General features: G+C 35.0%; 2 protein-coding genes across 2 annotated transcripts in view; both read right to left on the bottom strand.

The window, feature by feature from the left end:
* LOC137396667 (uncharacterized) overlaps positions 1–6,687 on the bottom strand; it is a 28,966-nt gene extending 22,279 nt beyond the window's left edge. Inside the window, exons 1-3 of the mRNA XM_068082983.1 lie at positions 6,656–6,687; positions 5,475–5,526; positions 4,100–4,259 (exon numbers count right to left, since the gene is read on the bottom strand). Coding sequence (XP_067939084.1) covers positions 4,100–4,259; positions 5,475–5,526; positions 6,656–6,687 — 244 coding nt within the window. The remainder of the gene's footprint in view (positions 1–4,099; positions 4,260–5,474; positions 5,527–6,655) is intronic.
* Positions 1–12,132, bottom strand: part of LOC137396818 (neural cell adhesion molecule 1-B-like) — a 474,203-nt gene that overhangs the window by 370,644 nt on the left and 91,427 nt on the right. Inside the window, exon 2 of the mRNA XM_068083132.1 lies at positions 8,056–8,166. Coding sequence (XP_067939233.1) covers positions 8,056–8,146 — 91 coding nt within the window. The 5' untranslated portion in view covers positions 8,147–8,166. The remainder of the gene's footprint in view (positions 1–8,055; positions 8,167–12,132) is intronic.

Below are 12,132 nucleotides of genomic sequence, written 5' to 3'. Positions count from 1 at the left end.
TTCTGTCAATGGTGTCGTCTGAAGACGTCGTCTGTGTCAGTCATCTTTCTGTGTTCATCAACATCGTCTGTGTTTGTCAACATCATCAGACACCAGACATCGACAGACACATGACATCAATGTTATGCTCAAATGACCCCCTTGTATGTTCAAATGTTTGCCTGTCCAATTATAGCTATTGAACCTTGGAAAGAGAAGCTCACTATGTGCTGGATTTGAACTCATGGAGATTGCAACCACAAGTTTCTAACCACGCATTTAACCTCTGAGCTACACAGTCCTTACAATTCTATCGCTCTTCTAATATATCGTACACCCTCCCATCGATGGCAAACACTAAATGACGTATTAATTGATACATTTCCATACTACGGCAAATTTTTCTCCGTTATACAATATCAACAATGATTTCTCTCAGAATTAACATTTGGGGATTGTTTTATTGATTACAACGAAATAACAAAAGTGTTGATGTGCTAAGTTGCCGCTCAGTTTTCAGTCAGCGTTATCCATTATAGTAAAAACAAATTCGCAAACAAATAAGTGATAGAATTTTAATTAAAAGTTTGAAGTTTACCAAAATCTACTATATAAACGGCAATACTGTATATCCTAAAACGTTTTTAAAGTATGTGTTTAGTAAGCCAAATTCATTTGAGTTAGATTCAACGTTTATGTTACACATGTGTAAGGAAGGTAAAGACTCTGCGCATGGTACATTGTAATGTTGAATTTTCTTGCAGATCATAATTACAAAATACATTAAAGTTTTTGTAGGTAACTATAGTTACAAAGGTTAACATGTTGTTTCGCTACCGTTTTATTGATCATGATTTTTACCAAAAGGTGATTGCAGTAGATAATTACTATGAGTTTCTATACCACTCTATAGGTCCACACGATATTTTCGCCTTATGATGCCGGCACTGAAGCAAAGTATAATCTACTATATAAACGGCAATCGTTGTCTGTCTATCTATCTGGCTGCTTTTTAGAGTACTGTACTTTTCAAACTATTACCTGCTACTAGGTATCTAGTGCGCATTAATGGGAATCTCCAGTTAGTACACGCCTCTATACATAACCTATTCATCGGGTTTACACAAAAACACGTCATCTCCGGTTAGCGCGCGCCTCTTTACGGCGCCAAACGACACTGGTGCGTTTGAAACAGCAAATTTGCTGCAGTGTTAAACAGCACCGTCCTGAGTTCGGCGGCTAGATACAGCTATAAATATGTACTAATCATTAAATAAAATAATGAATAGTAATTTACATGCGATTAATTTTTACTGCCAACGTGTACCGAGAAGGTCACGCGAACGTTGGTTTCTTGCGGTCACTGGAAAACGCAGTTCTCTCCTACTAAATTTCTACATAAAAGAGGTAAGCATTGCTTAATCAATGTTGTATTGTCTATAAATTGCCACACTTCCACTACATAACCCTTTCACTTGCGTCCGTGTACAAATGTAGATATCGGCCTACTGCCAGCCATTTTGCCGATATTGCTTAATATGTATACATTGTTTTTTCAATTTCAAGCTCGATCTAGAACGTTTGTTTTGGTTATATATTTCCTTTTTCCAACGTGTGAACAAGCACTGCTATACAAGAAAATTGTTGTGTCTATACTTTATCTGTGTAATCACAAAAATCTGAATCGTCTATAATTTCATCAACACAAGTGGTTATTCGTTTTTTTAACTCGGACGCATTTAATGAACTCGCACTAAAAATCTTCGTTTTCAAGTTGGAAATTCTCAAACGAAAATTTAAAATTAAATTTTAGGCTAATCTTATAGAGAAATCTTTGGACAACACTGTCACTACTGCAAAAGTCTTAAAGATCGTTGGTTATGTTATCAACGAATAATAAAATTCAGTTGCTAGCAATTGCTGGGAAAGTCGCAAATATGCGTCTATGGCGGTCGACCATAGAAAACGCATAAATGAGTCTACTTCGGTGAAAGGGTTAAAAACGTTGGATTTGCACCTGTTTGTGATAGTAAACATGTTCATTTCCTTCCACAGCTGAGTTACTTTTAATTATTTTCCAGCTACGAGTACTACAGAACTACAGCTACTACAGAACTTGCACGGGCACTTTGAGCGTTGCGATAGGCGACGGTGAGAAGAATGCGAGCAGTGTATATTACAAAAAAAGCACACCATCTCATTCAATTTTAGAAATGCTTGAAGCAGTGCAATGCCTTCCAAAAAGCCTACTGCCTAAACGCAAGTACAGATTGATTCCCGTAGAGAAAGAGACCAAATTCGCAAAGCAGCAGCTAGACGAGCAGAAACTGCAGAGCAAACACAGCTACGCCAACAACGAAGCGGAACTGCTACTGCAGCTGCTAGAAGTGCAGACACTGCAGAGCAAACACAGCTACGCCTACAACGAAACATAATAGCTACTGCTAGAAGAGCAGAAACCGCTGAACAATCACAGGTACATCAATAGCAGGCCAGAATAGATGCTGCAGCCGCTAGAAATGCAGTGACTACTGAACTGACCCAGCAGCGACTCAAACGGCTCAGAGCAGCCGCTACTTTGGCCAGACATGCAGAAACCTCCGAGCAGATGCAGCGGCGACAAGAACATGATGCACTACCTACAACAGCTGCTCGGCGAGCTGCATTTTCTGAGCAGATGAAACGGCGACAAGAGCGAGATGCACTAACTACAGCAGCTGCTACCAGGTGCCGCATATGGACAGAAAACTTCGCACTTGACTACAGTTCTGCAACACAGTATAGGGCCGAATTTTTCTATGGGACGAATGTCCAACAATGCTCCAGATGTATTGCCTTACATTGGAAAAGCGAGAGGCGATATATGTAGTTTATATAGTAGATTGTAATGATAATAAATTTTATCAACACGACCATATTACTGCTGCAAAGTTTGTATATACCATGTCAAAACACAGGCTATAGACAAAGAACTGGTGAGTCATGATTAGTGTTTCAAGCATGTAGAAGTCTCAATTCATTAAATGCTGGTGATAGCTAAGCAGTGCAATAGCAAAATAATTTCTAGAATTTCTTAAAATATGTAAAACTTTTCAATACTGCCAGTTTGAAGAACTTCAGTTTGCCTAGCAATGTCAATTTCATTATCAGTTCGGTGTACAAACTTAGGACAATTCCGATTTGATTGGTTCGAGACTGGCGCATTGTAGACTAGCTGTAAAACCCATTGCATATTTCCATTGGTCTTTCCAGCATTATTGACATGTACAACTGCATATGTGTATGCAGTCAGATCAGCACAAAAATTTCAGCAGATTGCATATTTGGAGTTGTTTTACAGTATGAAAGACAACTCTAAATAAAACTATTGCTTTACGTAAATCTGTTCCCAAACACGGGTAATGCAGCTAGTCACATATATGTAAACCAAATAATTTTATATTGTAATTGTAGCAAAACAGACTATATTTAGCTATTACTTGCTGATGTTTTCGCATTTACATTTAAACACATTTACAGTTTCCCTATCTTTCTAATTTAATTCAACAAAACACTTCTGTCATGATATGAAAATTAAAAGTTACAGCTTGGAAAAGTCTTAGAACCTTTACAGTTACTTTTCTTTTAATTCATTTAAACTGCACACAAAACCCTTTTCTTATGATATGAAGTTTAAAAGTAAGAATAGTAAAGGTGACATTTGTTAAACGAATATAAATTTTGTGTCCTGAGACTTTTTATTAGCTGGGCATTCATCTAGTCCTGTCTAAAGATGCTACAGCAACCAAAGCTATTGATCAGAACTATAGTGCAAACCATGACTCTGAATATACAGTTTGAGTTGTTTTGGCCGTGAAATCCTGCACAAGAACAACCTAGGATAATTAAATAAAACCATCCAGGATAAAATTGTGAATTAATGGTTTCCTTGCTTGCCATTTGAATCAGACAAAGTAAGTAGCGTCTACACAAATACACTTTTGCATCATGGACAATAGAACACACTAAACTTACAGCGAGGCTCCACATCTTCTGACATGATGACATCTCTATAACATGTTATAGATTCTACTTCATACACTTTTGTACAATTAACAACAGAAGCACAGAGTAAACTTACAGCGAGGCTCCACATCTTCTGACTTTATTATGTTATCAGGGTAAATATTCTCTAGGACTGAATGAGTTGTGTCTTTACATCTCAGAGTCAAACCGTATCTATCTTCCTCTATAGGTGTGTAACTATTGCTTCTCACAATCACCACATCTTCTCTCAACAACTGATGAACTTATTAACATATCTTAGGATTCCACAATAAAAAATAGCTACAAAGCAACGAGATCTTCATGCGAACCCAGAATAAAATATTGTTACTTCAGGAATTACTTGTCATCCTTGACACTAGCAGTAAAAACCTAACACTCAGTTTAGCCCTCGTCCTAAGCAAACAAACCTCGTGCAACTTTTAAAAACACATAAGATACTATCAGTCCTAAAAATATTAAATACAGAAAATGCAGCATGGGCATCAGTTTGTTTAGGAAACTCATATATTGATATACTAATTAACGCTAATGAAAGCTATAAATTTCTGTTACTGGAGACTAGCTGTACAACAACATCCCAACACAATTATTAACCCTTTAGCGACCGCGAGGTTATGATGGAAAAACCACTAGCGTACCAGCCAATAACTGGCACGATTTGAGCTTTCGACATGACCGCATAGAGACTGCAGTAACTTACATAAAAATTGTGGCAGTTACATAAATTGACATGCATAGGAAATCTGAGAAATTTATCTACAAGTTGATGTTTTTTCTATGTAGATAGCTCGCAAATATTTACCAACAAAAGTCTCAATTTGCTGAAGCAATGAATTTTTTATTTTTGTACGTCATTTTTAATTGTATTTTTCTAATTTATAAAGGCAATTGACAGTGTTGTCTAAATAATTCTTGCATAGATTCATATCTTCACATCAATTTGCAAAAAAAACTGGACGTCAAAGAGCATTGAAAGTGTAGATATGAGCTCCATTACAATGCAGGAGTGCCTTTCCAAATTTTCACCGCGTGACCCTAACAACCTGCAAAAATCGAGGCTTGACATGGCCGACTAAAATTGGCTATAACTCGCATGCAAATTAGCATGGAGCTATAAATGAATATGCATTTAAAAGCTTAGAAATTTCTCAATGGACAGCCATTTATTTCCTGCAAATCGGCTGTGCATACTTTAGTCAAAATTCTGATTTAACAAAGTTGTCACCTCTCTATAATGAAATATCGATTACAAATATATTTTTAAAAGCAATATCTCTGCCACAACTGGTTTATGATAAACATCTGCACTGTGTCATATGTTTACAAGAGTTTGCAAAAAATTGGGTTATCCAAGCGCATCAAAAGTTGAGTTAGGTGCTTCTGTGCATTGCGGGAGCAGACCTTCGAAATGCTCATATCGCCATAGCGATAAGCAGTGCAACTGTTACCCGACATGACTTCTCAAACTCTGTTATAACTCTCGTGCAAATTGGCATAAGACTGCAAATGAACATGCATCTGAAAGCTGAGACATTTTCCTTCAAGCAACTTGAGTTCAATATATTCACAGATATGATTTTTTACTGGCAGATTTATGCGCATTTCTAGATGTGCATGTTCTTCATGTGCAGATTCAAATAACAATTTTGCATATAAACTCATTGCACGGATTCATGTGTGATGCAGCTAAGATCCATGTGTGCTGCAGCAAGGATTAACTGGTTGTGCACAAGAATTGAGTGGTGAGCCTGTATTCACACATTTTTTGAAGCAGCAAAAGAAAGGAAGCAACATTTATTATGAGCAGTTACAGCAAATGATAGAGAAATCATTCTGCTAGATGGCAAAACGATATGAGAACTGAACTCTTTTGATTAGGTGGGTGATAAGGGCAATGGGCAACAAATACAACATACCAATACACAACAAATACAATAGATAATGACATTTCAGCGAACACATGTACAAAAGCTAGCAATTCAAAGCAAGGAAGCATTTGCAGAAACTAAATAAAATACAATTTGTAAATAAATTTATTTTGCATGGTAGGGATCAAAATATGACTCGCATAGAGATATTCCACAAGAGAATCTGCTGCCGGTACCTTCAGCTTTACTTGCTCATCACCCATGTATACAGACAACTTGTGCACATAGCCAGAGACAGCATCGGAGAGCAAATAACTTTGATCCAAATCTGTTAGATGGAATACACTGTCTGAAGTTGAGCCGTCTTTTCCATGCCAGCAAGCTTTCATCTATAGATATAAATTTATCAGGCAGCAAAACAGAATATAACCAGTCGCATATCATGGCAAAAACATTTTTCAACTTGAACAATTTATTGCCAGCAGGCTCTTCAAAATTGTCAGTAAAAGGTAAACTTGCTTCTATTTTTCTTTTTACTTTCAATTTTATTAAAAAAGGATTGTGGACCAGTAAGACAACAGAGTAGGCTTTTTGAGAATACCTATATGCAAAACTAAACCAATAACTCGTCATATATATTTATCATCAACAGGCTCCGAAGCATCGCAATGTTTTTGAAAGCCATATTTATTCGTTTCGTTAAATATTACATTTATCATGGTCAATGTTATAAAAAGCTTCAAATAATAAAAAATACTTACCTGTTTAAGTATTCAAACTTATCTCCTGCCATGCTGTCATCAAAACGTAATCATTTTGGTTTTAAATCAGCTCCTCTTTGATATCCGTCATTATTCCCTGTTTCAACGCCGGCCGTTTCAATCCCACTTTCGCAATCCAATTCACTCTGTCGATCTTCTTTTTCACTTTCATCGTCTTCCCCACATTCTTCTGACCTGAAATCCTCTTCTTCACTTTCGAACCAGTCGATATCATCCTCTAAACAAATTTTTTAGCCGAGCTCAAATAATCACGAACGTCCATGTCGATCAGCTTTCCATAAAGAAAGATCAAATCTTTACAACGTGTTCTTTTTGCACATGCGCGTAAAATTTATTATTTATAGCCTCAAAACAGTAGTAAAAAACTTACTGAAATTGCTCAAATTTTTAATTTTAATTTTTAACGTTGTTTTTAAAATAAATACAACGTTTTAAAAAGGGTCTATCGAAAATGGCAAAAATGTCGGGTTTGTCGGTTTTGGTACGCTGAGACATTGCTCGTAAACCGACAAAAGTCGGTCTTAGAACGCAAAGGGTTAACAGCGGAATAAACTTCTACGATTGATCAACTTTTTATTATTGAGTTATATGAAATGTTTACTATATGTCATAAAATTCCATCAAATGTTTGTAATTTTATATCTGAGGGTATTTCAAACACATAACGAAAAGACTATCAGAATATTCCAGATTCTCGAAGCAGGAAAGCTTATAAAATTAGGACATCACAAAAAATATACAAACAATATAAAATATATATATAATGTTGGTTTCAACTTTACTTAGTATAAGCTTTAATATGTTTGCTAAATATTCCTCCATCACCACTTCTACTACTGAACCTGCGTATGGCCAATCCTCAACTTTTATTACCTTGTTTCTACACAATAGTAACAACATATACTTTTTATTGACCAGCCACTCGGAAACCAATTAGAACTTTGAAGTTTGTCAGAAGAATGGATATGTTTAATTACGAATGATTCTCTTCTCTGTTGATAAAACTGATCAGATAAGCTTGCTACACCCAGTGGGTTTCATATAATCACCAATAATGACCAGTTTTTCTTTAAGACACATTTATCAGCAATGTTTAGTCCTTTTGACTTCGTATAATACAAGGGGTCAAAAAGTATACTAGATTTCTGTTATGAAACCACCTGTAAGAAATTTTAGTGTTTTAGGTCAAGTTGTGAGACATGAAAATTGTTAACTTGAAATTTAAGCAAAATACAGACAAATAATTATTATGTAAAATTATCCACTACTAACTGTGGTAAAGGTATGTGCATATAATTCTAGATTTGAACACATATATTTTTTGTGCCGTTAGTTATTCTATAAAATATTATAAATACTCATATCAGTGTATCACTAACCATAGTCATATACAGAGTCAGGACTTCCTCCAGTAGATGTACAGTTGAATGTGAACTCTTTTCCCTCTACTATCTTATTTGGTCTGTTCATTACAAGATTCTCAGGTTTAACTACAAAAGGGAACGCTATCTGTGAACAGCTATAGCTTTCCTTCACATAATTTGGTTCAGTGGTCAAAACTGTATTAATGATGAACTTGCATAAAATTGTTAGTAAATTTATCAGAAAGTATCAGTATTTTTCGTTCATTTGTGATTGTTTTTGATCTTTGAGGTCATCTGATTGCCAGGTTGTTTCAAAATTAAAACCAATCAAACTTGATCACAGTTAAACACTAAGATCAAATGAAGGTGTGATTATGATGTCTATAGTTGCAAGGAGACTGACAGAATAGATGCGACTAATGCTTTAACTTGAACACAATAGCTGATATAAACTATCGCAACAAAAACAACTAGTGACATAATTTTGGACATAGTTTTTCTTTTAAGCATTTTAACCATGACCAAGTTTTGTCAATTTTAATCTTAAAACATCTTGACAATCACATCATTTCAAACATCAAAAACAACCGTGAACGATAAAAATACCGATAATTTCTGATAAAATCTACTAAAATTTTTGTAAGTTCATCTTTAAAAGGCTGAGATGCTGTGATTCCTGATTTTGGCTTTTTCATCTCATTTGCATACTAGTGTGATAGTCCCATCTACCCTGACTTTGGTGCTTTCTGATAAAATCTACCACAAATTGTGTGTAAGTTCATCTTTAACCCGTTGAACCATCGCTGTCTTTTTTCAACTCGTGTCAGTAACCCTGGGCAATCTGTCCAACGATTCGAAGTTTTTAAACTTTTATTACATATATCTAAACGAGCTCATAATACAATGATATTTGATAAAACACTAGTAAAAAAAAGTTGGGTATCCCTCAGCAAATGACATTGAACAGAAAAAAACAGTACTTCAGGCTAAAAATAAAAGGTTTGTACAATTTTAAAAACTCTTAAAAGCATTTACAGTAGCCTCATATCCATTTAGCGCTTGTTCATCATTTTGTGATTCAAAATATACTGGAAAATTATAATTAAGATCATAAAATTCTTTATTTGCATCAATATCATTTATGACCTACCAACAAATGAGTTGTATCAATTTTTTCGCGATATCATTCTAAATTTTTTTATCCTTGAGGCCATCTAATTGCCAGGTTGTTTCAGAAGTAAAATTAATAAAACTTGATCACAGTTAAAACACTAGGATCATGTGAAAGTGTGATTATGATGTCTATAATTGCAAAGAGACCGACAGAATAGATGCGTCTAATTCTTTAACTTGAACACAATAGCTTATATAAACTATCGCAATGATAACAACAATGCATGTCAGTATCCCTGGGCAATCTGTCCAACGATCCGAAGTTTTTAAACTTTTATTAAATATATCTAAACGTGCTCATAATACAATGGTACTTGATAAAACACTAGTAAGAAAAATTGGGCATCCGTCAGCAAATGACATCAAACAGAAAAAAAAACAGTACTTCACCATTATTGAGGCTGAAACTATAAATGTTTGTATGACTTTAAAAACTCTTAAAAGCATTTACACTAGCAGCATATCCATTTAGCACTTCATCATTATTTCATGATTCAAAATATACTGAAAAATTATAATTAAGATCATAAAATTCTTTATTTGCATCAAAATCATTTATGACCTATCAACAAACGAGTCGTATCGATTTTTTCGCGATATCATTCTAATAAAATTTATTATTAAAACGAAAGAAATAGGTAAAGATATTTGAAAAAAGTTAGAAATGAAGTTGAAATCTCTGGTCTAACATTCTGTGCAATAATTAATTTGATTGGTTTGCACTGTTACTTAGAAACAGCTTTTGTAAGCAAAGCCATGTGAAGACCAGAAAACCGGCCGTTAGGGATTCTGACACACCCTACGCAATGCCTAACAACTGCTTGTTAGGGTTCAAAGGGTTAAGCTGTGCTTTATACTATACTTTTTCATTCTTTGTAATCTTAGTAAAAGTGGTAATAAATGGAAGACCATACTTAGCATAGAACTAAAAATAGGATTCAAATCAATTAAAACTCCACAAATACATCTAGCAACTACTGCAATAGAGAAAGTAAAGAGGAGACAGTCTCAGACTAGTGAAAGTAGAGAGACCGGACCTTATAAATCAAGCAGAAGAAGCAAAAATATAAAATAACAAGATAAATAAATCTAAAAAAAATTATTTCAATTCAAAGTTCAGGTAGTCTAAAATAGACTGGTTCAAAATCTATGTGACCACCTATACCATAAAACCTCTAATTGAACGCCATGGCGCTCTATTTTAACCTCTCCTATATGGTGGCGGTCAATTGGAGGTGGCTTCAAATAAAGGTTGGCGGTCTATTTTTCAATGGGCTCGTCAGAATTTTGGCAAGATAAATTTAGGCCTACGGGGGAAGCTATGTCGCCTATATTTTGCACTCTTTTTTTTCGTTCCTGTAGGACAATATTAAACATTTTGAATGCAATAAATCTGCTAATTTACTTCTAACTTGTCAAAGATCTCTTAGAAAGTGTGCATTGAGAAACTGAAAAATATCCCTACCAGTTGATATATATTGCTTGCAGTTGACCTGCGATGATTTTATAGCCTGTGTCCTTCGTTGCAGTTTGTTGGAATTTTCAAATTTTGTTTCATCCTAAATTAGGAAAATTTTATTTTATATCTATGTTTAACACTGTTGAATAAAAGCTCAATGCACTCACTGACATGTTTGCTGCAGTTTGCAGCCAAAACTAGTTTTTATGTGCAATAGAAGTATAGAGTTATGAGCATCGACCCATTGTAAGCTGTGTTAAGATAGCCACAAGAATGATATAAAATAGCATGCCATAAATCTGCATATTTATAAGTTGTGCTACAATAATCTATCAAATGATACAAATATATATTCATGAACAAGTTACATAAACGAATCATATTTATATTACATGCAGAAACAAAACTGCAAGTTTTTTTTACACAAATATTTTCATTGTTTGCTCGGATAGCTGCTTTCTGATTGTTGATTTCGATGGAATGAACATCTTCTAGTTGTCCAGTACCTTCCATAACACTTTCTGGTCTCAAATTCTTTTATGCACTGCTGAACTAATCGACATTAACATCCAAACAATTTTTTGGCAGAGCAGAACTTTTACGGGCTGCATTTAGCACTAATGCAACGCGTAAAAGGTTGCTTGCGTAACTATTGGTCCAAAACTTGAGAACCAGTTTTTATACGCAAGTCCTTGGAAGTATCAGGACCGCGTTAAACAAGGCACCACTATTAGCCGGAGACAATAAAGATTTCTATAGCGTTGCTTTGAAAGTTCATCTACCATCGTAAACTTAAGCTGTTTTTTTATAAATGTAAGCTACTTGGAAGTAGAAATACCACGTTAAACAGAGAGCTACTACTAGCCTGAGACCATTATTGATTATCGCTACGGCGTTGCTTTCAAAGTTTTAATAAAAATAAAAAACGAAAAGCTTTGGAATTAGACGAGATAATTAACTGATATTGATATAAACGATTAATTATTAATGCAATTTTGTGAACAGTTTTCTACTGATAAGTTAATATTATAGGCTCAAAAAGATCAAATTATGTCGACAAGGCGGTCTAATGGAAGTGGGGTTCAATTGGAGTGTGGCGGTCATTTTTCAACCCTTCCCTCAGGGTGGCGGTCAATTGGAAGTGGCGTTTAATTAGAGGTTTTATGGTATGTGCACACCCTACGCCTCTTATTTCCTATTCTTAACACAATGGGAAATGGGCAAACCGAACATGATGTTCGCAGACAAACTAGACACAAAATATCGGAACATTCAGACAGACACGATAAAAAACAATTGACAAACCTAATAAACTTTGATCTCTAGTCTTATGAGTTAGTTACGGTAAAGAAATCAGTGCTTTACAAGCTGGTTTACCCGGGCCTTGTAAAGCGCGGGGTATATATATATATATATATATATATATATAGTCAAATTAGATTGAATAGGAGGCCACTTTG

The sequence above is a fragment of the Watersipora subatra genome, chromosome 5 (genome assembly GCF_963576615.1).
Source record: "Watersipora subatra chromosome 5, tzWatSuba1.1, whole genome shotgun sequence".
Lineage (NCBI taxonomy): Eukaryota > Metazoa > Bryozoa > Gymnolaemata > Cheilostomatida > Watersiporidae > Watersipora > Watersipora subatra.
This window is presented reverse-complemented; position numbering and strand designations above follow the sequence as displayed.